Source organism: Trachemys scripta, chromosome 14 (genome assembly GCF_013100865.1).
Source record: "Trachemys scripta elegans isolate TJP31775 chromosome 14, CAS_Tse_1.0, whole genome shotgun sequence".
NCBI classification, from domain to species: Eukaryota; Metazoa; Chordata; order Testudines; family Emydidae; genus Trachemys; species Trachemys scripta.
The window spans coordinates 20,173,316-20,198,001 of record NC_048311.1 but is presented as its reverse complement, the minus strand read 5'-3'; the positions used below and the strand labels follow the sequence as shown (position 1 = coordinate 20,198,001).

General features: G+C 56.0%; 1 protein-coding gene across 5 annotated transcripts in view; it reads left to right on the top strand.

The window, feature by feature from the left end:
• MYO15B (myosin XVB) overlaps positions 1–24,686 on the top strand; it is a 45,474-nt gene that overhangs the window by 17,840 nt on the left and 2,948 nt on the right. For 4 of the 5 annotated variants that reach the window (XM_034789771.1, XM_034789772.1, XM_034789774.1 and 1 more), the window contains 29 exons: positions 487–585; positions 1,179–1,273; positions 2,029–2,265; positions 3,297–3,393; positions 4,698–4,805; positions 5,301–5,490; positions 5,612–5,702; positions 6,295–6,505; positions 8,394–8,512; positions 9,244–9,303; positions 9,532–9,607; positions 10,548–10,663; positions 11,329–11,447; positions 12,008–12,149; positions 12,281–12,392; positions 13,010–13,170; positions 13,669–13,781; positions 13,911–13,965; positions 14,228–14,300; positions 14,651–14,727; positions 15,112–15,188; positions 18,106–18,236; positions 18,888–18,982; positions 19,215–19,292; positions 20,176–20,272; positions 21,045–21,193; positions 22,257–22,378; positions 23,687–23,820; positions 24,300–24,433. In XM_034789771.1, coding sequence (XP_034645662.1) covers positions 487–585; positions 1,179–1,273; positions 2,029–2,265; positions 3,297–3,393; positions 4,698–4,805; positions 5,301–5,490; positions 5,612–5,702; positions 6,295–6,505; positions 8,394–8,512; positions 9,244–9,303; positions 9,532–9,607; positions 10,548–10,663; positions 11,329–11,447; positions 12,008–12,149; positions 12,281–12,392; positions 13,010–13,170; positions 13,669–13,781; positions 13,911–13,965; positions 14,228–14,300; positions 14,651–14,727; positions 15,112–15,188; positions 18,106–18,236; positions 18,888–18,982; positions 19,215–19,292; positions 20,176–20,272; positions 21,045–21,193; positions 22,257–22,378; positions 23,687–23,820; positions 24,300–24,433 — 3,368 coding nt within the window. The remainder of the gene's footprint in view (positions 1–486; positions 586–1,178; positions 1,274–2,028; positions 2,266–3,296; positions 3,394–4,697; positions 4,806–5,300; positions 5,491–5,611; positions 5,703–6,294; positions 6,506–8,393; positions 8,513–9,243; positions 9,304–9,531; positions 9,608–10,547; positions 10,664–11,328; positions 11,448–12,007; positions 12,150–12,280; positions 12,393–13,009; positions 13,171–13,668; positions 13,782–13,910; positions 13,966–14,227; positions 14,301–14,650; positions 14,728–15,111; positions 15,189–18,105; positions 18,237–18,887; positions 18,983–19,214; positions 19,293–20,175; positions 20,273–21,044; positions 21,194–22,256; positions 22,379–23,686; positions 23,821–24,299; positions 24,434–24,686) is intronic. The other variant, XM_034789773.1, reaches the window with a different exon arrangement.

Below are 24,686 nucleotides of genomic sequence, written 5' to 3'. Positions count from 1 at the left end.
CTGACGCTCTGTTCTGTGTCTGCTGTGGGCTGTTTGCCCGTCCAGCCACGTTGCGGGGTGGGGGCTTATCAATGTGCTGGATGTGGCAGGTCCAGAGAGCTTTGCCCGTCAGTTGAAGACATTCTCCCTTGCAAACACAAATCCTGCAGACCTGGTTTCTTGGGATCAGTAGCTTCCTGAGGACAAGGGGTGCCGAGTGAGGCTGGGTGGAGGGTAGAGTCCAGAGCATGCTGTTGGGTGGGGTTAGTGTGTGTTCATCTGCCAGGCGTCCCCTCCCGCTTGGCCAGTTCTCCTGACGGTTTCCTCCTGCCTGGGTGTTGCTGTGTAGCCTGATGGGAAGCCCCATTGCATGTCACAATCCTCTGTACACATTGGCAGTGCCAACAGTAGCAGGTCTACATGGGGCGCTGCCTGGGGCAGGGAAGCGCTTTCCTACTTGGGAGTCGCTGACCGTGACTGTTGCCCTTGTGGCATCTTTCCACCTAGGCTACCCTGGAATGATGCAAGTACCAGCTTACCAACCCATGCCAATGATGGGTGGAATGATGCCAGCACCCATGCCAATGATGCCAGCACCCATGCCAGGTAACAAAATGCAAAAATGGCCCAGTCAATAAAAGGGGTGGTACGGTTTTTGGAATGAGCGGGTGTTGAGTGAGTACATTTACACAGGGCCTTTCACCCTTGCGATCCCTTCGAACTCTCTGATTCTATGACGCACTTTACAAATGACACGTACAGGAGTTGCGGCAGCCGCCCTTGAAATGCAGCCACCTCTGTGTTGGAGCATGGCTGTTCAGCAGCCCTACGGCCACACACGACAGTTTAGAGCAGGAAATGGAAAATGTATGTCGTATCCAATTGAAAGTGCAGGAGGGGCTTAGGGCGGGAGGCAGAATATAGTCACCCAGCCTGGACTGGCCCAGGACAATCTCTTGTTTGTTTGGAGGTGGGAAAGCTAAGAGGTAGACTCCTGGCGTGGGCTTGGTTCTGCCATGTGCACCTCGTGCTCAGGCTCTGATTTCCATTTGCCCCTGAGTTAGACTCACCGCTTGCACCCCGAGCACTTCTGTGTCCCCAGCCTGATGTGCAGGGGACCCTCGTGGGCGCTCGCCTGCCCCACCGGGAGGGCAGCTGCATTGGCCCCGTGATTCTTTATCGTGTCTTCTCTCTCTCAGCCATGATTGCGCCCCAGCCGATGGTCCCAGCTGTGAATCCCAATCAGCTCGCAGAACAACAGCAAGCCTTTATCAACCAGCAGGCCCTGCTCATGGTGAGTGGAAGGGAATGGGGGAGGGGGCACATCTCTCTGACAAGAGAATGCACCAGAGTGAATGCACTGAGAGGGCTGAGCTCCATTCTCTTCCCCACTGAGCCCAGTCTAGCTTGTCCCTGACATGCTGCATTTCTCTGCCATGTGCCTCTGAGGGTATTAACGTGTGTGTGTGTGTGTGTGTGTGTGTGTGTGTGTGTGTGTAAGAATTTGGTCACTTAAGCCTGTGAAGTGAGGAACCTTTATTATCCTCATTGTGCAGAAGGGGAAATCGAGGCACGCAGAGGATAAGTGACTTGCCCACGGCCACGTTGTGGGTGAGTGGCAGAGCTGGGAATAGACCACAGGAATCCCCAGCTCTAAGCACTAGACCAAAAGCTCAAAGCAGCCAACCGGAGAGTCACTGGGGATACAAATCCTGAAGCATCTCTTTCTGTCTGGCCCAAGGTGTATTAACTCCGTAGCCTAGCGCCTGACAGTATGCTAACCTTCTCTGATGGAACAACCTCATCACCGAGAGCTTTACATGGATGGTGTGGTGGGGATCCAGAGTTCCTTGAACATGCCTGCTTGGGCCATGGTGGGTCTGGACCTACCTTAGCCCATAACACTGAGGAACCCCAAAAGGTTACATGAATGGGCCTGTTTAGGAGATGAGTGGTTCTGTGCCTCCTGGGGGAAGAATGGGGAGGGTTTGCCATGTCTCCAGTCTGTGTGTCTGCAGAGGTCATGGAGACTTGGATTTCTTCTTGCAGGCTCAGCAGATGACCCTTCAGGCCATGACAATTTCCCAGCAGCAGCAGCAGCAGCGACGGAGGTCTCCTGAGCCCTCAAGGCCAAGACGAGCCTTGACTCCACCACCAGCCCCAGCCCCAGCCCCAGCTCCAGCTTCGGCCCCAGCTCCGGCTCCTAAACCAAAGAGAACCAATAACACCAAGAATGCTGCACCAGCAGCTAAGACACCAGAGCCCCCAGCTGATGCAGCAGAACCGGTACCAGCCAGGCTGTCTCCAGCAGCAAACTGGGTTTCCGTGTGACAGTGCCCCTGTTCCTCCCGTAGCCTAGCGGGTGGTCGAGAACCTCGCTCAGAGAGTTGTATACAGCTACCATGCTGAGTCCTGTCAAACTTCACTCACAGAGGATTAAAGATGCAGGGCCAAATGCTGGGGCGGTGGGTTGCCATTGATGTCAATGAAACTGCAGGGTTTGCCGGTTCATTCCCATCTGGCCTTGAGGTCCATGCAGACACTGCAGTTTCACTGACATTAATGTCAAAAAAGTCTTAACACTCAGGACATGTCTGTGCCACGGGGACTACACTGGCACAGCCGTGGCGCCATTGCCATGCTGGCATAACGCTGTAGTGTAGACGCAGCCGTCCTACACTGACAGACAGGGATTTTCCATCGCTGTGGTAACACAACCTCCTCAGGTGACGGTAGCTACACTGATAGCAGCATTCTTCTGCCTACCTCGCTGCGTCTCCTAGCTTTAGCACTCAGGTGTGTGGATTTTTCAAACCTCTGAGTGATGTAGCTGGGTTACCTACGTTTTAAGTGTAGACCAGGCCTGAATCCCTTGCCTTGTCCTGCAGTTACCTGCCTTGGGGGTGGGGACAGGGGCTTCGCTCTCCTTCCTGCCTCCATCCTTGGTTCTGGGCTCAGATTAGGATTCCTTAGGGGTGTGGGGGGAGCTGGGTCTCCCTAGGGGTATGTGTGAGGGGAGGGCTCAGTGCAGCTCAGCAGGAATTATTATCTATTTCATATAGCGCTTGACACACACACTTCAAAAAGGGTCCTGAACCTGGATCAGTCCAAACGCTCCTGGAGTTGGGGGAAGTTCTGGATCTGGATCAGAGCCTGAACTGCACCGCTGGGCCCGATCTGTGTGTGTAAGACAGAGATAGGGAGGCACTAAGGGGATTGTAGTCAGTGGTCAGTCAGGACAGGGGTAAATGCCCCATGCTGTATGTGTGTCCATCAACAGTCCTAACTGGGCTTGTTGTGGGGGGCGGGTGTTGTAGATCCATGACCACCCGGAAGAACAGCTGACAGACAGTGATGAGGACTCGGTCTTTCGAGACACCTTCCAGCAGAAGCGGGAGTACTTCCAGAAAATGGGTGAGTCGCTGCCTGGCCATGAATCTCACCCCAAATGGGACCCATCCTCCCCTAGCTTTAGCAGCCGTGAGCCTGCCTGTTCCTGAGGCAACTCCCGGTGCAGCAGTGTGTGTGAAGCCCAGAACGGGAGCTGTACGTGCATAGGGTTACCATATTTTAATTTAAAAAAAGGAGGACACTCCATGGGGCCCCAGCCCCACCCCAACTCCGCCCCTGCCCCTTCCCCGCCCCTTCCCCAAAGTCCCCGTCCCAACGCTGCCCCCTCCCCTGAACGCTCCACCCCCTGCTCCTCCCCCTCCCCTGCTTCCCACGAATCAAATGTTCGCGGGAAGCCTGAAACAGGGAGGCAGCAGGTAAGCTGGGGCTGGGGCGGGGCGGGGCGCGGGGCGGGGCGCGGCGCGGCCCAGTCCAGCCCCCCGGCCCAGCGGCTTCCTTTGGCGGCCGGCTGGCCCAGGCCAAGAGGCTCTGGCCCCGGCGTCTCCTGCCCGGCTCAGCTTGGGCCCTGGGGTGCCAGCCCCTGGCCGAGCACCACCAGCCCCAGCCCCGGCCCCCGGCCGAGCACCGCCGGTCCCGGCCCCGGTCCCGCACTGCCAGTGCCGGCCGAGCACCACTGGCCCCCGGCCCCCGACCCCCAGCCGAGCACCGCCGGTCCTGGCCCCGGTCCCCAGCCCCGCACCACCAGTGCCGGCCGAGCACCACTGGCCCCCGGCCCCGACCCCTGGCCGAGCACCTCCGGCCCCAGCCCCGCACCACCGGCCCCGGCCCCGCACCACCAGCCGAGCACCACCGGCTCCCGGCCCCGGCCCCCAGCCCCGCACCGCCGGCCGAGCACCCCCGGCCCCACACCGCTGGCCCTGGCCCGGTCCCGGCCCCGGCCCCCAGCCGAGCACCACCGGCCCCTCCCTCCCTATTTTCCCGGACATGTCCGGCTTTTGGGGATTTCCTCCCGGACGGGGATTTGAGGCCCAAAAAGCCGGACATGTCTGGGAAAATCCGGACGTATGGTAACCCTATACGTGCAGAACTCATTCCGAGCCGTGTGTGAGCTGGGGCTGAGCCTGGCCCGTGATGGGCTGGGTTCTGGTTCCGAGCGGGAGGCTCACAGGTTTCCTGGGGTCTCCTGTTGGGTTTGGGAGTGTGTGTGTGTCATGCAGGGGACGTGACCCCCACACAGAGCAAATGACGCTTTAACACAGAGCTCTGCCTGCTCCAGGAGCAGGGTGGCAAGCATAGGGCCTGGCACCACCAGGCCCAGAAAGACCTTGCCTGCTCTGTGCTCACCCTCGGACCTCCTCTCCTTTCAGGACAGCAAAAAATCCAGTTGAAGAAAGTCAGGCCCCCTTCCAAGAGCTGGACCCCTCCAAGAAATCCACAGCAGGAGGAAGAGAGGTCCAGCCCAGAACCAGAGACCGGTGAGGCCGTGCGCTGAGGAGGGTGTGAGACGCTGGCAGGTGGAGAGCTCTCCCAATGCAGGGCCAGATCCTAAGGGGGCTGAGCGCCTGTGCAGGACCCTGCTCCCTTGGACTCTACAGAGTCTGAGGATCCTACTGTCCCTTGCCCAAGCTCTCCCCCAAACCCCATGTGACTCCTCCTTACAGCCCATGGAGCAGCAGTGAGGCCCCTGGAACTGTGTGCTAATGGTCCCACCCCTCTCGACTGTGCAGGGTTGGTTGGTTGGTTCTGTGACCGCCCTGTTCAGCCTCTTGCAGTCCAGGCCTGGACTGAAGGAGCGGATTAGGGAGGACAAGGCCATGGGCTTTGGGGAACAGGGGTAGCTGGGAAAGAGTGATGGAGCTCCCAGGGCCACGAAGCCCCTGAGCGGAACAGGAGGTAGCTTTTAGTGCAGAGAGGGGGATTCTCTTGTGCTGCTCACCGGCTCCATTGGTAAATGCCCTCCTGCCCTGCAGCTCCAGCACCTCCCTCGCCACCTCCCTCGCCAAAGCAGAAAGTGCAAGAGAAGAAAGCAAAGAAGAAGCCGTGCCCTGTGGTGGCTGCAGACCTGGCACCAAAGAGAGAGCCCAGCCGGGAGATCCGCAACATCATTAAGATGTACCAGAGCCGGCCAGCCCCGGAGCCACAGCCCATCATGCCCGTCAGGTGAGAGGGCGGGGCAGGCAGGGAAGGGGAGGAATCATGTCCCATGCTCTCTGTGTGATTCCATTGGCACCTTGCTGCCCTGTGTGTAAACTGGGCAGGTCTGTTTCCTCTTGCCCTCCAGGAGGCCGTCCAAGACCTTCCTGAAGAAGAGTGACCCCAAGAACGAAGCTCTGGCCAAGCTGGGGATGGTGAGCCCCCAGCCCCCAAAATCGGTGAGCACTTCCCATGTCGATCCCGAACCAGCACACATCCTATTCAGCTTCAACATCTTCCAATCTACCATCTAGTGGTCAGAGCAGGGGCCTGGGAGCCTGACTCTGCCACTGGCTGGCTGTGTAACCCAACCTCTCTAGCTATACCACTCGCTTGGTAGGATGGGTTATGGGTCCTAATGCTCATTGATAAAGCCCTTGAGATCCTTGGATGGGAAGGCCCCGGCGTCGTGACTTCAAGTTGTATATCAGCATGTGTTCAGGGCTGACCTAGGGACAGACCAACCTGGGAGAGTTGCCCGCCCGGCACTGGCTTGGCCCTGGGGATCCTGGCAAGGTGATGTCTCTTTTCCACTCTGCTGTGGGTGGCTCCACCGCTGAGCACTGGCCTACTGCACGTCTGACTTTAATTAACGCATGTCTGTGTGCAATCTGGCTGCCGGTTTATGGGGCTCCATATTGTTGTCCATGTGGTTCCTGACCCAGGGCCTGGCAAGCTGCCCCTGCAGCTGCTGTCAGAGAGTATCCTACCCCTGAACCCATGGAGGCAGTGTGTGAGTATATCTAAAACGCTTTCTCTCTCTGCTCCCAGCCCTCCTCTCTGAACAAGAGCCCCAGAGGGGCTCCGCCCCCTCCGCCCACCAAGAAGGGCCAGACTGCCACATCCATCAGGGAAATGCAGCAGCCTCTCATGAACCTCTTCGGCCAGCAGCCGACCTCTCCTGTTGCTTCCCTCATCCCTCCGCCTCCCCCACTCCTGCCCCCACCCCTTCCGCCTGCTGACCAGCAATCTGAGCCGAAAGGTGAGCGGGGCCCCTTCCATTCCACACCCTTCCCCTTCAGTGGTGTGTGCGGAACAAGTTTGGTGGGTCTTAGCCCAGTTCCCAGTGGGCATGTGGCCACATGTGCTAATTGGTCTCCTGCTGTCAGCCGACAGGCCCAGGAGTGAACAGGCCGAGGGACCTGAAACAGTCTCTGTCCCGCAGAGCTGGCCCTTCCGCTCTGATTGAGGCATCCCAGTCGTGCGGTGTCAGGGAATCTCACGCTGCTGCTGCGGGTGAAACGGTGCCGTGGACTGAGCCACTTTGGCCAGCACTCAGTTGGCTTGGCAATGCAATGGAATGCAATGGGTAGAAACGTCAGAGGGGCTGGGCGGATATTAAAACTGCAACTAAGAAAAGCCAAGGACCTTTGGGCTGAAGCCCTGCCAAAGTCCAGCCAAGTTGCAGTATGAGACTCGTTATCAAAGCTGCAATTAAAGTGGTGACGGACTTTGGAATGGTGAGGAATGTGAAGCACAGGGATCCTGCCTCTCAAAGCCCTCCCGAGGGGCTGGGCTCCTTCTGCATCACAGCTCACCCCAAAGCACTCGGAGAAATCGACTGACGTGTCTGAGAGGCAGCATTGTTGAGTGGTTAGAGCATAGGCCTCGGAGACAGATCCGGGCTCTATTCCTGGCTCTGCCATTTAGGCCTGGGCTGCACTTAAACCTGCGGTCGACGTAGCTACAGTGCTCAGGGGTATGAAAAATCCACACTGCTGAGCACTATAGCCATGTCGACTGACCCCCTGGTGTAGACACAGCTAGATGGACGAATGTTTGCATCAGTCTAGCTGCAGTTGCCTGGGGAGGTGGGAAAAACCCCTTCCCATCGCTGCAGGCTCCATCTGTGCTATGGGGCCATAGTGCCATAGCTATGCCATTATAGTCCCCGTAGTGTAGACACAGTCTTGCTTGCTGTGGACTTTGTCAGTCTATAAAATGGAGCCGATCCTTACCTTGCAGAGGAGTTGGGATGTGCCCATTAAATTCTATGGGAGTTTTGCCTTGGATTACAACAGGAGCCATTCATTCATAAATAGTCATCAAGTGCTTTGCGGGCCTCAAGAGGGGAGAGTGCTAATGATGTGCAAAGCGCTATTGTTACTGCAAATAAACACTCCATTTGTATTGCACCCTCTTCTTGCTTGGCAATTATCATGCAGCAGAAATTGCACTATTGTAGAATACTGCCTCTCCTGGCTCTCCCACCCATTCTAAAAATGCAGGAATGTCCAGGCAAACCAAGCAATTTGAAAATGCCTAAGTGAATATAATGGGAGTCTTAACCTTGGGATATCTTTCGTCTGTGGGCCGTCTCCAAACTCTGAGGTGTCAAAGTTGAGACCATTTAGATATAAACATTCATAACTTTAAAACTGCCCAGCTGATTGTCTTCAAACCTAGATTGTTTAGTCGATCTCCTGGAGAATTAAAAATCAAGCCAAGCGTGAAGACTCTACATGGCATACTGGTAACTCACTGTCTGTAAGATTGTATAAGAGTTTCTATTAGATCATTTGACAATCATTTTATAATGGCATAAAGTGAGGCCATATTCCGATGTGTAAGGATAAAAGGGCAGCTGTTCCATCTGGAACTCTCAAGTTCCTTATTTCTCCCCCTGGAATGGACTTTGCATATGTAACACCGTGTATAAACATTGCCAGGCATGCCTGATTAGTCATGCCATTATCCATTTTATGCATGCGGTCACATGTTTAGTGAGCACAGGCTGGTCACTGATTTCTGAAAATGTAGCCTTTTGAGATGATGCAGCACCACCTTCCTGTCCTGGTGAGTCTTTGGCTGGGGACACAGCATTCCCACGGTGCCCCAGAGCTCCCCTGACTGTCCTTTCCTGCATCTAGGCTCTGCTTGGACAATGGCGGAAGAAGATGCCGGCATCAAGACGCAGCTCTACAAGCTCACTGCCAGCGTCAGCTTCTCATATGCCACCACACCCTGGAAAATCTTCCTCCGCAAAGAGGTATGGTCCGTGCTCCCACTGCAAGGATGTGCGCCAGCTGTGGAAGGGAGGGGTGCAGTCACCCCCCACAATCTGCAGCCGTAGGGAAACCTTGCTTTGCCTTGTGCCCCATCAGTGCTGGAGACAGTACAAAGCCAGCTGCAAGTGGTATGCCCAGCATGACCCAGTGGGTAGGGAAGGCACTGAACTGGGAGTCAGGACCCAGATCCCTTGTTCCCAGCTTGCTGTGTGTCCCTGGGCAAATCACTGCCACTTTCTATGCCTCCGTTTCCCCATGTGTGGTTGCCCACCTTTGTAAAGTGTGAGCGATGGAGGAAAAGCACATATAAGCGACCTATTTCTGTAAGCTACCTCTTTCTTCCTGGATCCCGGACGTCCCACCTGCCACGTAGGGGGTGTTCCACTTTGTAACACAGCGTCTCTGGGCAATAGACCCACACAAGAGGAGAGATAGGGCTCTTGCCCTCTGATTTCCTTAATTATCACGAGCGTGTTTGGCAGCTGAGCACACGCTGACACAGCCAGGCTTCTCCCACTGCTCCACTGCTTTGGTGATGACTCTCTTCTCCTCTAGCTCTCTTCCCCCAGCGCTGCTGTCTTTGTCTCCAGTGTATGGTGGGAGGTTGACTCTTTGTCTGGTGGTAGGACAGCTGGATCACAAAACAGTTCCCACGGGAGAGCCTGTTGTTACAAGTCTAACCTAGGCGATGTTTTCGTTGTGTTGGCTGCAGGTGTTTTACCCCAAAGAAAACTTCAGTCACCCGTATTGCTTGAACCTGCTGTGTGAGCAGGTAAGTGTGTGTGTGTCCCATTCCATCCTCTCCGTTCACTAATCTCTCCAACATGCTGCTGCCTCATCTTCATCAATGACCCATTAGTCCCTCCCCTGTATCTGTCCAAGCCATGCACCTGCTCTCTCCTCCCTGAGTCTCTAATTGACATGCAGCTTCAGAGACTCCATGGGCTGATGTGTTTGGAGGCATCTCCAATGGAATCCCATCTGCTTTGTTCCTTTGCAGATCATGCAAGACACTTACTCGGAGTCCTGCATCCGGATCTCCAAGGAGGAGAGGCGCAAGATGAAAGACTTATTGGGTAACCGGTGGCTCGGTTCTTCCCCATAGCGGGGATGCAGAACTCCTAGCAGGAGCTGTCAATGAGCGGGTTACAGGGCAGAACTTGGCGTGGGTGATGCTGCATGGAGCAGGAGTTGTACTGGCATTAAGCCTGCAGCGTTTGTATCTGCAAAGCACCCTGGGAACATTAACTAATCTTTTTGGCGGCTCTGTGACCCAGAGACATTTTAGTCTGATTGTAAACTGAGACACAGAGCAGTGACATAGAGTTGCCCTAGGCTGCATCATGAGTTGGAGGCAGAGACTGATTAGAAGTTTGGTGCTCCTGCCCCCAGGCTGCATCCACTAACCCCATTGCTTCAATGGGAGTTTCATTGGCTGGAGCGGGCTTTGAGGGGACGAGTCACACAGGTCTGTGCTGAACCGCACCGGAGTGTCCTTGTCCCAGTGCCTGCCAAGCCAGCAGAGGCGGCTTGCCTTTGGGGATTGTGCTGGTGGGAAGGGGGCTGCAATGACACACCGTATGGGCTGGATATTACTTTGAAGAGGGCACGTTCAGACACAGGGGGCTTCCTTCGTCAGAAAGAGGCTCCAGCAGGCAGCAGGAAGTTAGCTGTGCAGGGAAGAAGCAGGAGAAGTTCTAACTGTGGGGAAGGCCCAGCTCCACTGGCCCAGACAAGGGTGTCCTGATATTCAGGACTAGCCCCTCCCACCATGGCTGGGAATAGGGCTGATTGGAGAGCCAGGGACCAAGTGGTTCCATTGTGGTGGCTTTTGGGTAGAGATGGGCTCCAGCTGCAAAATTCACTTCTGGAGTCCAATTTCTGAAGGCCTCCAAGTTGCAAGGTGTTGGTAGGAGCCCCTCGCTACCTGAGCACAATCAGTATGTGAACTCCTAGCGGAGAGGCTGGGCCATCCCTACCTTCGGTGACGGAGCTTCTGCTTTCTGTTCCTGGCAGCAGAGTTCCAGGTCGGCACGGAAGCCACCTCCATTGAGGACGGGATAAAGAAGAGGATTGTGGTGGCTGCTCGGGATAACTGGGCCAACTATTTCTCCCGGCTCTTCCCAGTTAAGGTAAGTCTGTCTCTCTCTTCTCCAAACCCCAGATCAGCATCTCCTCCCCCTCCCCCCGCCCAAGCTTTGGGATAGTGGGGGAATCAAATTTCAAACACAGGCCCAGCTCAACATGTGCCCCTGGCCCCTTCCTGCATATAACCCCCATTTCCAAACACCCTACACTGTGGGGTATTAAAAACCCAGATTCTGCAGCTCTGGCCCATTTTGCGTCCCTTCCCATCCATCTGTCATATGCTCTCCCTATCCGCTCTTTTCCCTTGTCTGTGTCTTGCTTTCCCTCTCCTGTCTCTTCTCCTTGTCTATCTGTCCATCCCCCTCCGATTCTCATATCTCCCCATCTGTCTTGGCTCTATGCTTGGCACCTGCCATGCTCTCCTTGCCTACGAGTCAATTCCCCCAGCATGCCCCCGTCCGTCCCTTGGCCTATTTAGCTCTCACGGACTCCTGTCCCTCAGTCTCTGCCTATCTGCTGTGCCCGTTGGTTGTCAGACTGGTGTAGAAATGTCACCAGAGTGCTGCATTCAGGGGCTGGCAGCACCTTGTCATCTTTACATATCGGAGAAAAGGTCTCCCCAGGTGTATCCTTTCAGACGGGGCCCATGCTAAGTTCTCTGCCAGGGGCCCGTGGTCAGGACCCACCTGTGGGTGGATTTTTCTTTCAGGGGGAAAGAGGAAGTGACGTCCAGCTCCTTGGGGTTTCTCACCGGGGATTCCGGCTGCTGAAGATGGCAAAAGCAGCCAGCTTCAGCCCTGAATACCTGAAAATCCTTTGCAGCTACAGGTGAGAGGCTGGGCCCAGAGGTGGGTTCCGGGGGAGCCAGTTGCAGGACTTAAATTTGCAGGGGGTGGTTCTTGCAGGGCAGGAGGGCGGGTCTGTTCCCTCGCTGTTGGGCTGTCGGGCCGTTCCATGTTGTGATGGTGACGTGTAGAACATGCTTTGCTGCGTCGGCATGTGGAGCTCTGCCCCTTGAGCCGGAGACAGATGAGTGATGCCAGCGGAGGGTCTCTGTTCAGAAGGGGCGACAGCTTCCCTGCCTACGCACTGCCATTTGGAGAGTGTAACTCTGAAACTTGTCATTTGGAGAGTGTCGCTCAGCCCTTCTGGGGTAATTTTTGTGGGCTGGTCTCATCAATTGTTTAGTTTCCCCTCCCCCCGCCGCCTTGTGTTTCGTTTGCAAGGTGAGAGTGCCATTGCCAGGTCTGTTCTCCTGGGGGCAGTTGCACAAGGGATTGTGATGCTAGTGAAACACTGAACAGCCCTTCCTGTCATTGGTCGCCCCAGTGATAGGAGTGTTGGGGGTGTCTGGTGCTGGTGGCTGGAGCGTGCTTGGCCCTTTTCAGTTTTGCAGAGGTGCTGTCGGTGGAGCTGAGGGGCAGCAGCAGCTTGGAGTTCTCCCTGAAGAACGAACAGCTGATCCTGCACTCGGCGAAGGCTCGGCAGGTCAAGGCCATGGTGGAGCTTTTCCTCCAGGAGCTGAAGCAGGTGAGGGAGCGGCTGAGACGCGGCGGTGAGCGCGCGTGGGCCTGGCAGGGCAACGTGCCGTACGAGGACTCGACAGTCACAGGAACCAGAGAGACAGGCAGCAGCCCCCTCACTGTCCCCTTCCCCCACAGGACTCCAGCTACGTCATTGCTCTGCGCAGCTACGTCACGGATGACAAGAGCCTCTTGAGCTTCAAAAAGGGTGACCTCATCCAGTTACTGCCCATGCAGGGGCTGGAGCCAGGTGAGAGCATGGATCCGAGCTGGGCAGGATGGGAATCGACCCGCAGTGGCAGTGCCCAGGTGCCCATCGTCCCAGACGTTCCACCTGCCATGCAGGGGGCGTTCTGCTATGCAACACGGCGTTGCCGGGAAACAGACCCAGGCAAGAGGAGGGCTGGAACCCGGGCACTGGGACTGCCCCTGCCTAACATCAGAACCAGCAGACCCCCACTTCCTCCTCTCAGCCCCAGCCAACGGGGTATCAGGGAGATCCTCTAGTGTCCTTCCCAGCATCATCACTCTCTGGAGGGAGCTAAGCGGGTGGGGGCATGCAACGGCCTGGCACAGCATGAGACGAGCGGTCTAGGAGTTAGAGCAGGGGAGGAGAGCTCCCCTCCGCGCCCTCCTGCCCAGCTCTGCCACTGACTCAGAGTGACTCCACGCAAGACACGTCCCTGCTCTGTGCCTGTTTCCCCGCCCGCATGTCAGGGATGTTACTCTGGGGGGGCCGTGAGGCTCTGTGCCGCCTGTAAAGCCCTCAGAGGTGCTTGCCAGAAGCACAACCCTTCCTTGCTGTTTGCCTGATGCTGTCATGCTCCTTGGTAGCGACCTGTCCCTCTCTTCACCCACCTCTGGCAGGCTGGCAGTTCGGCTCCGTTGGCGGCCGCTCCGGCCTCTTCCCCTCCAGCATGGTGCAGCTGGCAGCAGCCCCCGATTACCTCAGCACCCACCTGGACAGACAGGAGAGGCTCCAGAAGAGCCTGAAAAGAGACTGGCTGGAGACAAGTGTTAGCAAGGAGGTGAGGCCTTCGGTGGGGTCGGGGGGACGTGGCTGGGCTCTGGAGTGGCTGTCAGAGGAGGGTCTCCGGAAAGGCAGAGGGAAGTATCCGGGGGGAGGGTCCTGCCAGTTACTGTCACCCAGAGTAACATAGGAGTGCACAGGTGAGAGGAAGGATGGTCTAGTGGTTAGGGCACCAGCCTAGGACTTGGCACACCCCAGTTCAGTTCCCTGCTCTGCCACAGACTGTCTGTGTGACCTTGGTTGAATCACTTAATCTCCCTGTGCCTCAGATTGCTCTCTGAATCATGGGGGTAACAGCACTATCCTGCCTCACAGGGGTGTTCAGGATACTCCATTAAAGGTTGTGAGGAGAACAGATGAGAACCTTAGCTAGATCCCTGGAGGGGAGAGGGGAAGACCCACCTGGGGAAGGGAGAGGGTTCTACAGAGGAGAGACTGGTGATGGAGAGGCCCTCTGAGCTAACATTGGGGGCGGGTCCGGTATCTGTCCCCTCAGAGCTCTGTCCCCAGCCTGGCATCGGAAATCACCAGCTCTGCCTTCTCCCCAGACGCCCATCACTACACCATGGTGGAGTTTGCCATGGCGCACTTCAGGGAGGCCCAGTCCACGTGAGTAGCCTGGGCCCCTCCTGCTCGTGGCCGTGTGTACATGTGTGTACACATGCAGGCAGCCCCTGCCTGCGCAGAGCGAGCCTCTGTGGGCATCTCTTGTGCCAAACAAATGTCCCCTCTCTCTAGGCTGGGGATGAGCGCGGAGAGGAGGAGCCCAGCTGCCCTGGTTGAGCACACCAAGGTGGGTGTCTTTGGGGGTGGAAGGAAGGAGGTGTGAGTCTCCAGACAGAACTTCAGCCCAGGGCCACCTCCCCCTGCCCCAGACGGGGCGGTGTGTTTATTTGGGAGGTGGGCGGTTTGGAGTCGAGGGCTGACGGGCTGGAGTCCCTGGGCCTGCAGGATGCATCGATCACGCTGGGATTTCCTGTGTTGCCTGCACTTCTCAGCGAGGCCAGCGTCTCCCCTGCACTGCTCCCACTCACCCCAGTGCTCTGGCTCTGCAGGTCCCGATCCAGGAGTCCCTGCTTCAGTACTCTGACAGCGAGATGAATGAGCTGGCGACAAAGAGCTTCATGAGTAAGTCGCTGCCCTGAGGCATAGAGGGGTGGGGCTGTGGGAGCCTGGAGAGGGGCTGATTTAGACAGTCCCAGTGGCCACACAAAGATGCCCGTTGCTCAGAGGAGGGAAGAATAACCTGGTGGGAAGGGACAGCAGAGGCCCTAGGGCACTTCCACCTCTAACAACCATGTGCGCCGTAAAACTCATCTGCCTGGTGCTCGGTGTGCTCATACTGGAGACGAGATTGTGTTCTAGCGTCCGGATCCACACCCCTCCCCCTGGACACCCCAGGAACCACACACCAGGGCTTCATCAGCCCCACCTTCTACCCATCCAGTCCCAGTCTAATGCGGGCTCCTGCCTTGCAGCTTTGATGAGGTTCATGGGAGACCAGCCCACCCTCAAGAACCAGGCCGAGATCGATTACATCTATGAGATTCTTCAGGTTCGTGGTCCTCCTGACGGTAATGTGCTGGGGTGCTGAAGGGGATGGGAAGCCAGGAGCTGGGGTCTCCGGGAAATGGGTGTGCGTGGGCAGAGATCCGGGAACTCCCTCTTAGAGGGAGAGGTGGAATCTGAATCGGAGTTGGTGAGAAGGAGAACCCATGATTTCAGCTCATTGGGCAACTCTCCATAAAGATGATGTAGGAGCAGTCCCTTTCCTGCTGGGCCAGATGGCTGCCAGTCCCATGAAGGCTCAGAGACCAGTGAATGGGAACCCCTGGGTGGATTTTGGTGAGGCCCCAAGGGTCCCCTGTGTGTGCTTGGGAGATGTCACAGGGGCTGGCTCGGAGGTCTGGCCCCTCTGATGCTGGTCTCCCATGTGCAGCTCTGCAAGGAGAAGGAGAACCTGCGCGATGAGGTTTACTGCCAGGTCATCAAGCAGATCACACATAATCCCAAGCTGTGAGTACCGAGGGCTTGTCCGTGGCAAGAGATGGGCATGTGCCCAGAGGGGGCTACCTGGTTGGAGGGAGGGACTGGGAGAACACAGGGAGGGCAACCTCCTGGCTGCATGGTGTGATGCAAGGGGAGAGCCGGCCTTGCGGCCATAAAGAGTGAGGGTGGTGAGTGTGGGGAAACCCACACTGGCAGGAGGTGTGTGTGTGTATGTATGTGTGCGTGCATGCTGGATCAGACCAATGGTCCATCTAGCCCAGTATCCTGTCTTCTGGCAGTGGCCAGTGCCAGGTGCTTCAGAGGGAATGAACTGAATAGGTAAACATCAAGTGATCCGTCCCGTCGCCCATTCCCAGCTTCTGACAAACAGAGGCTAGGTACACTTCAGAGCATGGTTTTGCATCCCTGCCTATCCTGGCTAATAGCCATTGACAGACCTATCCTCTATGAATTTATCTAGTTCTTTTTTGAACCCTGTTATAGTCTTGGCCTTCTCACCATCCACTGGTAAGGAGTTCCACAGGTTGACTGTGCGTTGTGTGAAGAAATACTTCCTTTTATTTGTTTTAAACCTGCTGTCTATTAATTTTGTTTGGTGACCCCTAGTTATTGTGTTGTGAGGACTAAATACAGTAACATTTCCTTATTTACTTTCTCTACACCTGTCATGATTTTATAGACCTCAATCATATCCTCTCTTAGTAATCTCTTTTCCAAGCTGAAAAGTCCAAGTCTTATTAATCTCTCCTCATATGGAAGCTGTTCCGTACCCCCTAGTCATTTTTTGTTGCCTTTTCTGAATCTTTTCCAATTCCAATATATCTTTTTTTGAGATGGGGCGACCACATCTGCACGCAGTATTCCAGATGTGGGCGTACCATGGATTTATATAGAGGCAATATATTTTCTGCCTAATATCTATCCCTTTCTTAATAATTCCCAACATTCTGTTTGCTTTTTGGACTTCCGCTGCACATTGAGTGGAAGTTTTCAGAGAACTATCCACAATGACTCCAAGCTCTTTCTTGAGTGGTAACAGCTAATTTAGACCCATCATTGTATAAGTATAGTTGGGATTATGCTTTCCAGTGTGCATAACTCTGCATTTATCAACATTTATCAACAATGCAGAAACATTGGACCTGAGATTCTCCTCTCTTATGCTGGTGTAAACCAGGAGTAAATCCCCTGCAGTCCGTGAAGTTACCCTGGTGTAAACTTGGTGGGCCCCACTACAGAGCAGTAATAGCCTGGCATGTGCATTACCATAGGCCGTGCAGTTTATCAGGGCACCTGGTGGATGCCGGTAAGCATGCCCAGCTCCCTGCGTGTGCACCCCATCTGCTCATCGCCCCAGGGTTATGGCTCTGAAGAAGTTAAACAGTAACTATGGGTTGGGATTAGTCACTCATGGAACAATGCTCTTGTCTGTCTCAGTTGCTGAGGTGTATTTGCACTGACAGACGTTTTGCCCTGGTGACTTGATGAGTCCCAATTGCCTCTTTATTGAGCTCCCTGATAAGCTGCTGATGGCTCTGAGATGCCCTTGCATTCCTGTGGCTGCTGCAGCGATTCCAGTTATTGGTGCACGTTCTTGAGCCTTATCTCTGCTCTTCCTGGGGACAGATGGCCTTTGGTTCTCCTCCAGAGACCACTGATCCGAGGCTGAATGGCACCTATCACTGCCTCCATCCGTCCCTGTCCTCCTGCAGCGCTGTGTGATAGGTCAGTCGCCCCGACTGGGAGCTCCCTGGGGCAAAGCCTGTCTCTTGGTTCCAAGGTTTTGTCCATGCAGGCTTTGTACTGGGAAAACTGCCAGGTGTGGGGAGAATTTTGACTGAAATAGGAGGGTTATACTGGTACAAGCCCTACTGCAGATGCAGGTATAAAAGGGGTTAGACCACAGCAGTCTATTCCTGATCAGGAAGGGGGTTACTTCTCCTTTATACCGCTATAACTGCATTCACTTTAGGGTAGCTGTACCAGTATAACTACACTGCTATCCCTGAAGTAGTACAACGTATGTGGGTGTGTAGACAAGGCCTGTGTGTGCACGTACAGCGCCCAGCACAACAGGGTGCCGATACCTGAGGGGGGCCCCGGTGTGACTGTGGTGCAGGTCCCTGACATGGATCCAGTTCACCTAGCAGCCGCTGAGCTTCCTTTTCCTGGCTGAAATGATCGAAAAAACAGTCTCATGCTCACTGTTTTCTGTTCTGTTCGGGTTCTTGTACCTTCCTCGGCACTGGGGTAGCAGAGCCCCGTCCAGTCACGTGTTAAGCCATGTGACTGACGTCCATCCCGGGTGGTTTGCTGCTCTCTGTCCCTGGGGGGAGAATTGTGTGTGCAGTGGAGAGTTTTGTTTTCACTGTGGGTTTTCTCTCCCGCCATCAATCCCTTCCCCATCTCCTTCTCCAGCCAGGCATCCATGTTGTTAGACATCCCTGTGCTATCGGAGCAGTGGAGCGGTTTTCAACTGAAGTCCCTTCCACACCATTTTCTTTCTCTCTCCACCTCCCCCACCGCCCTGCCAAATCCTGAGATTCACTTAAAACTCGTGAGATTGTAAAGAATAATCCCTGGTGGGTTCCCTCTATCAGCCTCCCAGTGCTGGAGCCTTTAGGGGTCAGTTTTCAAGCTTTCTCTCTGCAGCCAGGCGGGCTAGACACATCATTGTATTGTAAATGAAAACTGAGCTCCTCCCCGGATCTCATGACTCCAGGAGCTGGAGCTTTAAGAACCCCCCCAAATATTACAGGACTCGTGATAAAATTGTGAGTTGGTGACGTTGGTTTTAGTTCTTTTCAACCCCCCACCTCCACCCGAGGGTGTCCCTCCCCCCTGCGTGTGAGAGTTTCTCCCCCTGCCTCCCTCACTACCATACCTGGCAATCCAGTGTCCTCTCTTTCTCTGGGCCCTGCAGGGAAAGCTGTATCCATGGCTGGCGGCTCCTGAGCCTGCTCACTGGCTTCTTCCTTCCCTCCACCACCTTGATGCCATACGCCACCAAATTCCTGCAGCAAGCCAGCGCCGATCCAGCCAGCACCCACCAAGGTACCGGCTGCTTCCCAGCCCCTGCTCTTTGCACCAGCGGTGGGGTGGGGTGGGTTGGTCTGGTTAGACCTCCCTCTCCCCAAGAAAGCAGCTGTCCTGGGAGCGTTGGGGAGTTGCTGGAGCACTTGGGTTACTGGAGGGCAGTGTTTGAAAAGTATCCCTTAGCACAAAGCAGGCGGCCGCTGGGAGCTCTGCATGGATGGAGGGTGGGTCTGGACAGATCACTCATTGCCAGGGGCCCAATCCAGTTCCCTTTGGAGTCAGTGGCCTGTGATCTGGTTATAACTGGACCCGTGGGGCTGAGGGCCGGTCAGGCTGCTCTGTCACTTGAGCCATCAACCGGCTGGGTGGAGGGATCTGAGGAGCTTGGGGTGACAGTCTCATAAGAACACAGGGAACAGAGGAGGCTGCCAGTCCTCCGCCCTCCCCTGCAACCTCCTGTGCCCCGTTTGTCCCCTGCCAACCCCAGCAGGTCGCAGAGAGGCCTGTGCTGCCCTGGGTGGATTTCTGTTGGAAAGGGCTTAGGTGTCTCTTCCACTAGAGCAGAGGCCTTGATCAGGGTCTGGTGCCTGCAGGCTGACCCGGCCCAGGGGGATTAGCTGCTCAGCCCTTCCTCTTCCTCGGCTTGTAGCATCTCTCCCTTTCCCACAGATCTAGCCAGGACCTGCTATGGCAACCTGCGGAAGATGATCATGTACGGCGGCCGCCGGCACCTGCCCTTCCGCGTGGAGATGGAAGCGCTCCTGGTACCTGGCAGGGGGAGGAGCGGGGTGTCTGGGGCATGCAGGGTGGGGGTGGCATGGGGAGAAGGGAGCGGTGGAGGTGGGTTGGGTGCCATGGGACATGAGTGGAGGGTGCTGGGTGTGGGAGGGGAGCGTTTGGGGTGGAGATGGTGCAGCGCAGGGCGGAGTGAGCACTGTGGGGGTTGTATGGGTTCATTGCCACCTTTCTATCTGACCCTGTGCTTTCCCTGGGCAGAAGGGGCGTGGCTCCCGCCGGATAGTGATCGTCCTGCCCGGGGCCCTGGAATACACCACCAAAATCAGGACATTCACTGTGAGTTCCCTGCCCCCGGCACCCACGTTTGGTCCAGGCTCTAGGGCACTGGGGAGATGGGCAGTGTTACACAGTCACATGGGTGAGCCCCTGCCTAGTGCTCCCGGGAAAAGCCAAGCTAGGAGATAATTCCAGTCCTGGGACTTGGTTGGCTCCTCGTGTCGGCTGGCACTGGCTCCCTCCTGGGATGTGACAGTACCAGCACAACTCACAAGTGTTTGCCCCATGCCAACGGCGCCCCTGGGGCCCTGCGTCCCCCCCATGCCGGGAGTGCTGGGTGGCCCCCTTGGTCCGTGCGTCTGCCCCACGCCGGGAGTGCTGGGTGGCCCCCTTGGTCCGTGCGTCTGCCCCATGCTGGGAGTGCTGGACGGGCCTGGGACTGAGTAGCCGCCCTCTGCCGGGAGGGCCCCGCAGCCATGTGTCTGCGCAATGTCTCATTAGCAGAGAACTCTCATTACCTTCCCCTCCAGAACTGCGGGGACAGGGGAACCCCATCCTCATTGGGCTGGGCTTGTAAGTTACCTGGCTGCTCCCAGAGCCCTGCCCGGGGCAAAGGTGCTTCAAGCTTTCTGGGCGCAGTAGAATTGAGTCGGAATCATCCGCTGTGAATCAGTGTCAGGGCTTTTCGAGGGTTGATTCACTGAACAAGCAAACGTTCCCAGCTGCTGCCCCTTTGAGGTATGGACAGAGAAACCACCAGCCCCAGAGGCTGGCTGGCATATCTGTGCCCAGACTGTCTTTGGGTTCTGCTCTGTCGCTCTCCACTCCCCGTCACGCCCACCCTGTAGCAGGAAGTGAGGCCAGAGGCATCTGCTCGCCCTTTGGAAGGGGTGTTTGCCCGGTCCCGAGGGTAAAACCCCCCCATCTCCCTCCCTGGCTGCAGGTGGCTGCGGAAGTGGTGCAGGAGATCTGTGAGCAGATGGGGATCAACGAGCAGGAGGAAATCCAGGAGTTCGCTCTCTTCGCCAGCAAGAACGGTGGCAAGTAAAAACAGTGTTTGCGTTGTCCTGGGGTAGATCCCTGCAGAGTTACCTGATGTGGGGCTTTGGCTCAGCTGGGAACCTCTCTGACCCCTCTCCCTCCCACAGGGCTCCACACCCGCAGGTTGCTGAAATCAGCTGGGATAGGGCAGAGTGAGCCAGGCCAGCCCACCCTAGAGGCAGCTCTGAGGTGCATTGTGAGGAGGGGGCATGGCCTGGCTTCTTCCCCCTCCCCTTTGTGGGTGCTTCCCCCTGGGGCTGCTAGCAGGGAGCAGTCCCTGAGCATCGGCTAGCACTGTGCCTGGCCTGTCAGCTCCTCCTCCCCACGTGCTGATGTTGGGCCCTGTGGTGATGCTGCTGCACACCAGGCTGCAGCGTCAGTGACGCTGCGATGGGAACAAGCAGCGGCTGAACGTCCCTCCTAGCCTGTTAGCGTTTGCTGCAGGTGGCTGCTTTCTAAACGCGGTTTCTCCAGCACAACGTATCATGGCTGCTGCTTCCCCTGCTGCCCTTCCCCCACGAGAGCTGGGGAAGTGCCCTTAACTGATGGCGCCTTCCTGCTTGGGGTTCCCTGGTTTATGACACCTACCCCCAAGGGCTGGGGGACTCTTGTCCGGTAGTCTGTGTTGCTTGCTCCTAAAGCTGGTTCTCCCCTTGAATGACTGGTGGCTAGCGCTATTTGACACTGGGGGACTGTGTGGGGGTGAAGAGGCCCCCTGGTGCCCTCCCGGAGTTGCTCTGAGGAGGTGGTGACACGGCTGTGCGTGTACAGGGAAGGTGGTGAGGCCGGTGCGCCAGAACGAATACATCCATGACTACCTGCTGGAGGACAGCTCCGTGATCCTGGATTTACGGCGGCTCTCCTGGAAGACACCCCTGCACTTCGAGAATGAGATTTATATCAGCACTCACTACAGCCAGGTAACTTGCAGAGTCAGCACCATCTGCACGAGCCCCCTGAGGCCCACGCAGCCACGACCACTAGCCACGGAGCAGAGTCCAGGGGCACTGTGCATACTGCTAAGGGACTTCTCCAAAGAGCCAACCACACACTGCTTGTGGGTCTTGAGAACTCCCCCGAGGGTCTTACAGAGGTACCACCCATGCAGCCCAGTATCCCACTTCCAGGAGTGGCCAATAGCTAATGCTTGATCCAAGGATGGCAGCCCCCGTGTCCTCCCGGGCACTAACGCAGTGGGGGAGGCAGCCGGCTTCTGGACTGAAGCATGAGATCTGAGTTGGTTTTTGTTCCAGTTTGTGTGTCTGCTAATGTTCTTAACGCTCCCATCACTGTCTGATCCTCCTTGGGGCCTGTCCCCTCTCTCACATCTCCCCCTGGGGAAGAGCCCAGTACTCACCCCAGCCCTGTGCATAGGGCAGCCACCCTTACAGGCTGCCAGGATGCTGTTTGCAGCTGTATTGGCTAAATCCAGCATTTAGGTATCAGTGAGCAGACCCCTCCTGCTTCCTCCTCCTTCCCTTCCCCTGCTTGGAGACAGCTGCTCCAGAGATCCCCGTCCCATTTGGTTGGCTCACGTGCAGCGCCGTGGGGTCTGTGAAGCAGTGTGCAAAGAAGAGGCTAAAGGGTGCAGTGCAGGTAGCTAGGTGTGAAAGACAGGGAGCCCAAAGGTCGATCATGGGGTCTGTATGGTACCCGGAACATGCCCCACTAGTGAGTTGCTGGTGCCTTTTGGCTGAGTAACGAAGAGGGGCCCTCACCCTGCTGCCCTGGGCCCAGGCTGGAGCTTGTGGCCTGGCATCCAGTTAGGGCTGGGGTGTGAGGACAAGCAGAGCTCTTTGTATTGGGTTCCTGCTGTCCCTGGCTATTTGCATCTGCCAGAATGGGGCTGGGAGCTAGGCGTCTGCTCTAGTGCTCTCTCAATAGAACTCCCTGCAGTGCAGAATCCAGGCCTCTGCCGCGGGAGGCCAGCCAGGCCAGTTCTTAGCAGCTGGCAAGCTTCCCCTGTGCTGTGGTTGCTCTCAGGTGCAGCGGGATTACCTGAAAGGGATGCTATTGCTGAACTACAACAGTGAACTGGAGAAGCAGGTGGGCACCATGGCCCTTTTCCAGCACTGGGCCAGAGGACTGGGCTCCCCACCATCCAAGTAAGTCTGTCTCTGTGGGGTTTCCAGGGGTGGCCAGCCTGGACCAGAGCAGTGTTCTAGGTAGTCCAGAGTCCTGTCTTGATGCTTCAAAGCAAGATGCAAGAAATCCTGCAGTGGATAATTATGGAATAACCTGGCTATAGGGGAAGTTCCTTCCTGGCCCCAGGCACTTGGTGGCTGGCTCACGCTTGGAAGCACGAGGGTTCACATCCCTCTTACGCTCTGAACCGACCTGTGAAGATTCTCAGTAGCCACGTAACATCTTTTAAAAAAAAAATTCTACTAAGCTCTTATCATCATTGGTACTTTGTGGCAAAGTCCCGCAAGGTTACAATGACTTGAGTTCGACGGGTTCCCTCTGATCCGGTTTAAACTCGTTGCCTTTCAATTTTATTGAATGTTCCCTTGTTCTCTCTCATTAGGGCAAAATTTTCACTAACATTAGGCACCATATTTAGGCATCTAATAAATATGGATGAAGGTTGCCTAAAGGAGGCTGCACGGAGACAAAGATTCCTTCCACTAGCTGGGAGCTTCATTTGCAGGCTCCCTTACAGCGTCCTTGGACCCTGTGTAGAACCCTGCGTTGGTAGAGGTGGAAACATCTTTGAAATTCCCATGAACCAGCGCTGGTGGAGATGAACCATCCTGGCTCTGGGGTACTCGGTGGTCAGGAATGTCTGCTTGAGGGGGAAGCTGTAAAGGCACTCCAGTAAGCCAGGATGGGGGTGAGGTGTAAAGTGCTATTTGGTTTAGGGGGACCGGTGGCCCCAGAGCCCCCACTGGCTAGCTATACAAGAACGCAACACCATGTAGTTCTATTGCAATGCTGCAACCTTCATTCAAATAGTGCTAGTTGTCTTTGGGACGTACATTATTTCACTGGGCACTGGCTTGCCCTTCGCTGGTGTGTACGTTTCTTTCCTGCTGAAGTTGGATGTCCCTTGTTTTGTCTGTGTCTAACTCACACATAACTTAGTCCACCTGCCCCTATAAACTGATCTCATGTCCTCTTGATACCTCAACTAGTCTTGTGTGGTTCTTCTCTACTAACCCCGCATGGAAGTGAGTTAAGGCATGTCTAAGTGAACACTTACTGCCCAGCACGTCGGGGAACAAATCTACAGCACTGCTGCCGGCCGCGCACTAATGGTGTATGTGGAGCCTGCTGAGGCGCACTACCTGTTCCCTAGTGCGTGCTGACAGGTAGTGGGCGGCCAGCTGGAGCGCTGTAGCTCTGCACCCCGGCTTGCCATGCAGTAACTGTTCGTGCAGGCATGGCCTTATGTTCTCTGCTTGTCTGGTTAGTCAGGAGTTGATGGACTACACCCCAAAGCCCGTGCTCCAGCTCGTCAACCCACAGGCTCTCCAAAGCCAAGTCAACCGGCTGCTGGAAACCATGAAGCCACTCGGCGAGCAGAAGGCAAAAATCCAGTTTGTAGGTGAGGCGACTGTGGACAGGGGCCCCTGGGAGAGGGAAGGGAAGAGCCCCTAGCACTGCTTGCTGCCTGGGCTCAGTGGATGCCACCTTTGCGCTGGCTTCCTGTTTGCCACCAGGTGCTATTTGCAAAGTTGGCAATGATCCAACAGAACCTTGACGAGCCCAGGACCAGGGAACCTGAGCTCAGCCTGGGGCCAGGGCCTTCGTCATAGAGGGTACCCACCTCTGGCCTTGGCTCTCTTTGGAGGCCTGCCAGGGTTCCATGCAAAACCCTTAAGAGCTTTTCATGGGGTTCTGGTTTTGTGCGTATTTACTGTTCTTCAAAGGCCAGGGCATGAATAAAGCCAGCGTGTGGCTGCAGTGAGGGGATGGGGAGTTGCCATTATTGCTGTTTGATTTGCAAACAAGCGCTTGGCACTGTCTCACGTAGCGTTCTGCAGCTTTTGGACATAGGCATTAGTACAGTCTCCCTTCCCGCAGAGCATGTGATCCAGCTGCCTCTCTTCGGCTACAACGTGTACCCCGTGGAGCGGTGCAGCGAGCCCAGGATTCCTCTACCCTGCATCCTGGGAGTGAATAGGGACCACATCGTCGTTGTGGCCAGCAGGTCCCAGGTATGCTGCTCAGAGCGCCGGGGGCAGTATCTTGTTACCTCAGCCCACTCGTGCATTGGCTTTGTGTGAACTTTCTCTTTCTCGCACAAGTCGGAGTCCATGGCAGGGGACAAAACCAGTGGATTTTGTCCACTCACTGCCACCCCCCTACACAGTGAGCGTGGAAGTAAGCTGGCACCAGGACCCCCACCCAGTACTCTGGCTCGGTGGTTTTTCCATGACGTGTCCTATAGCCCTGCACTGGCTTAGAAGA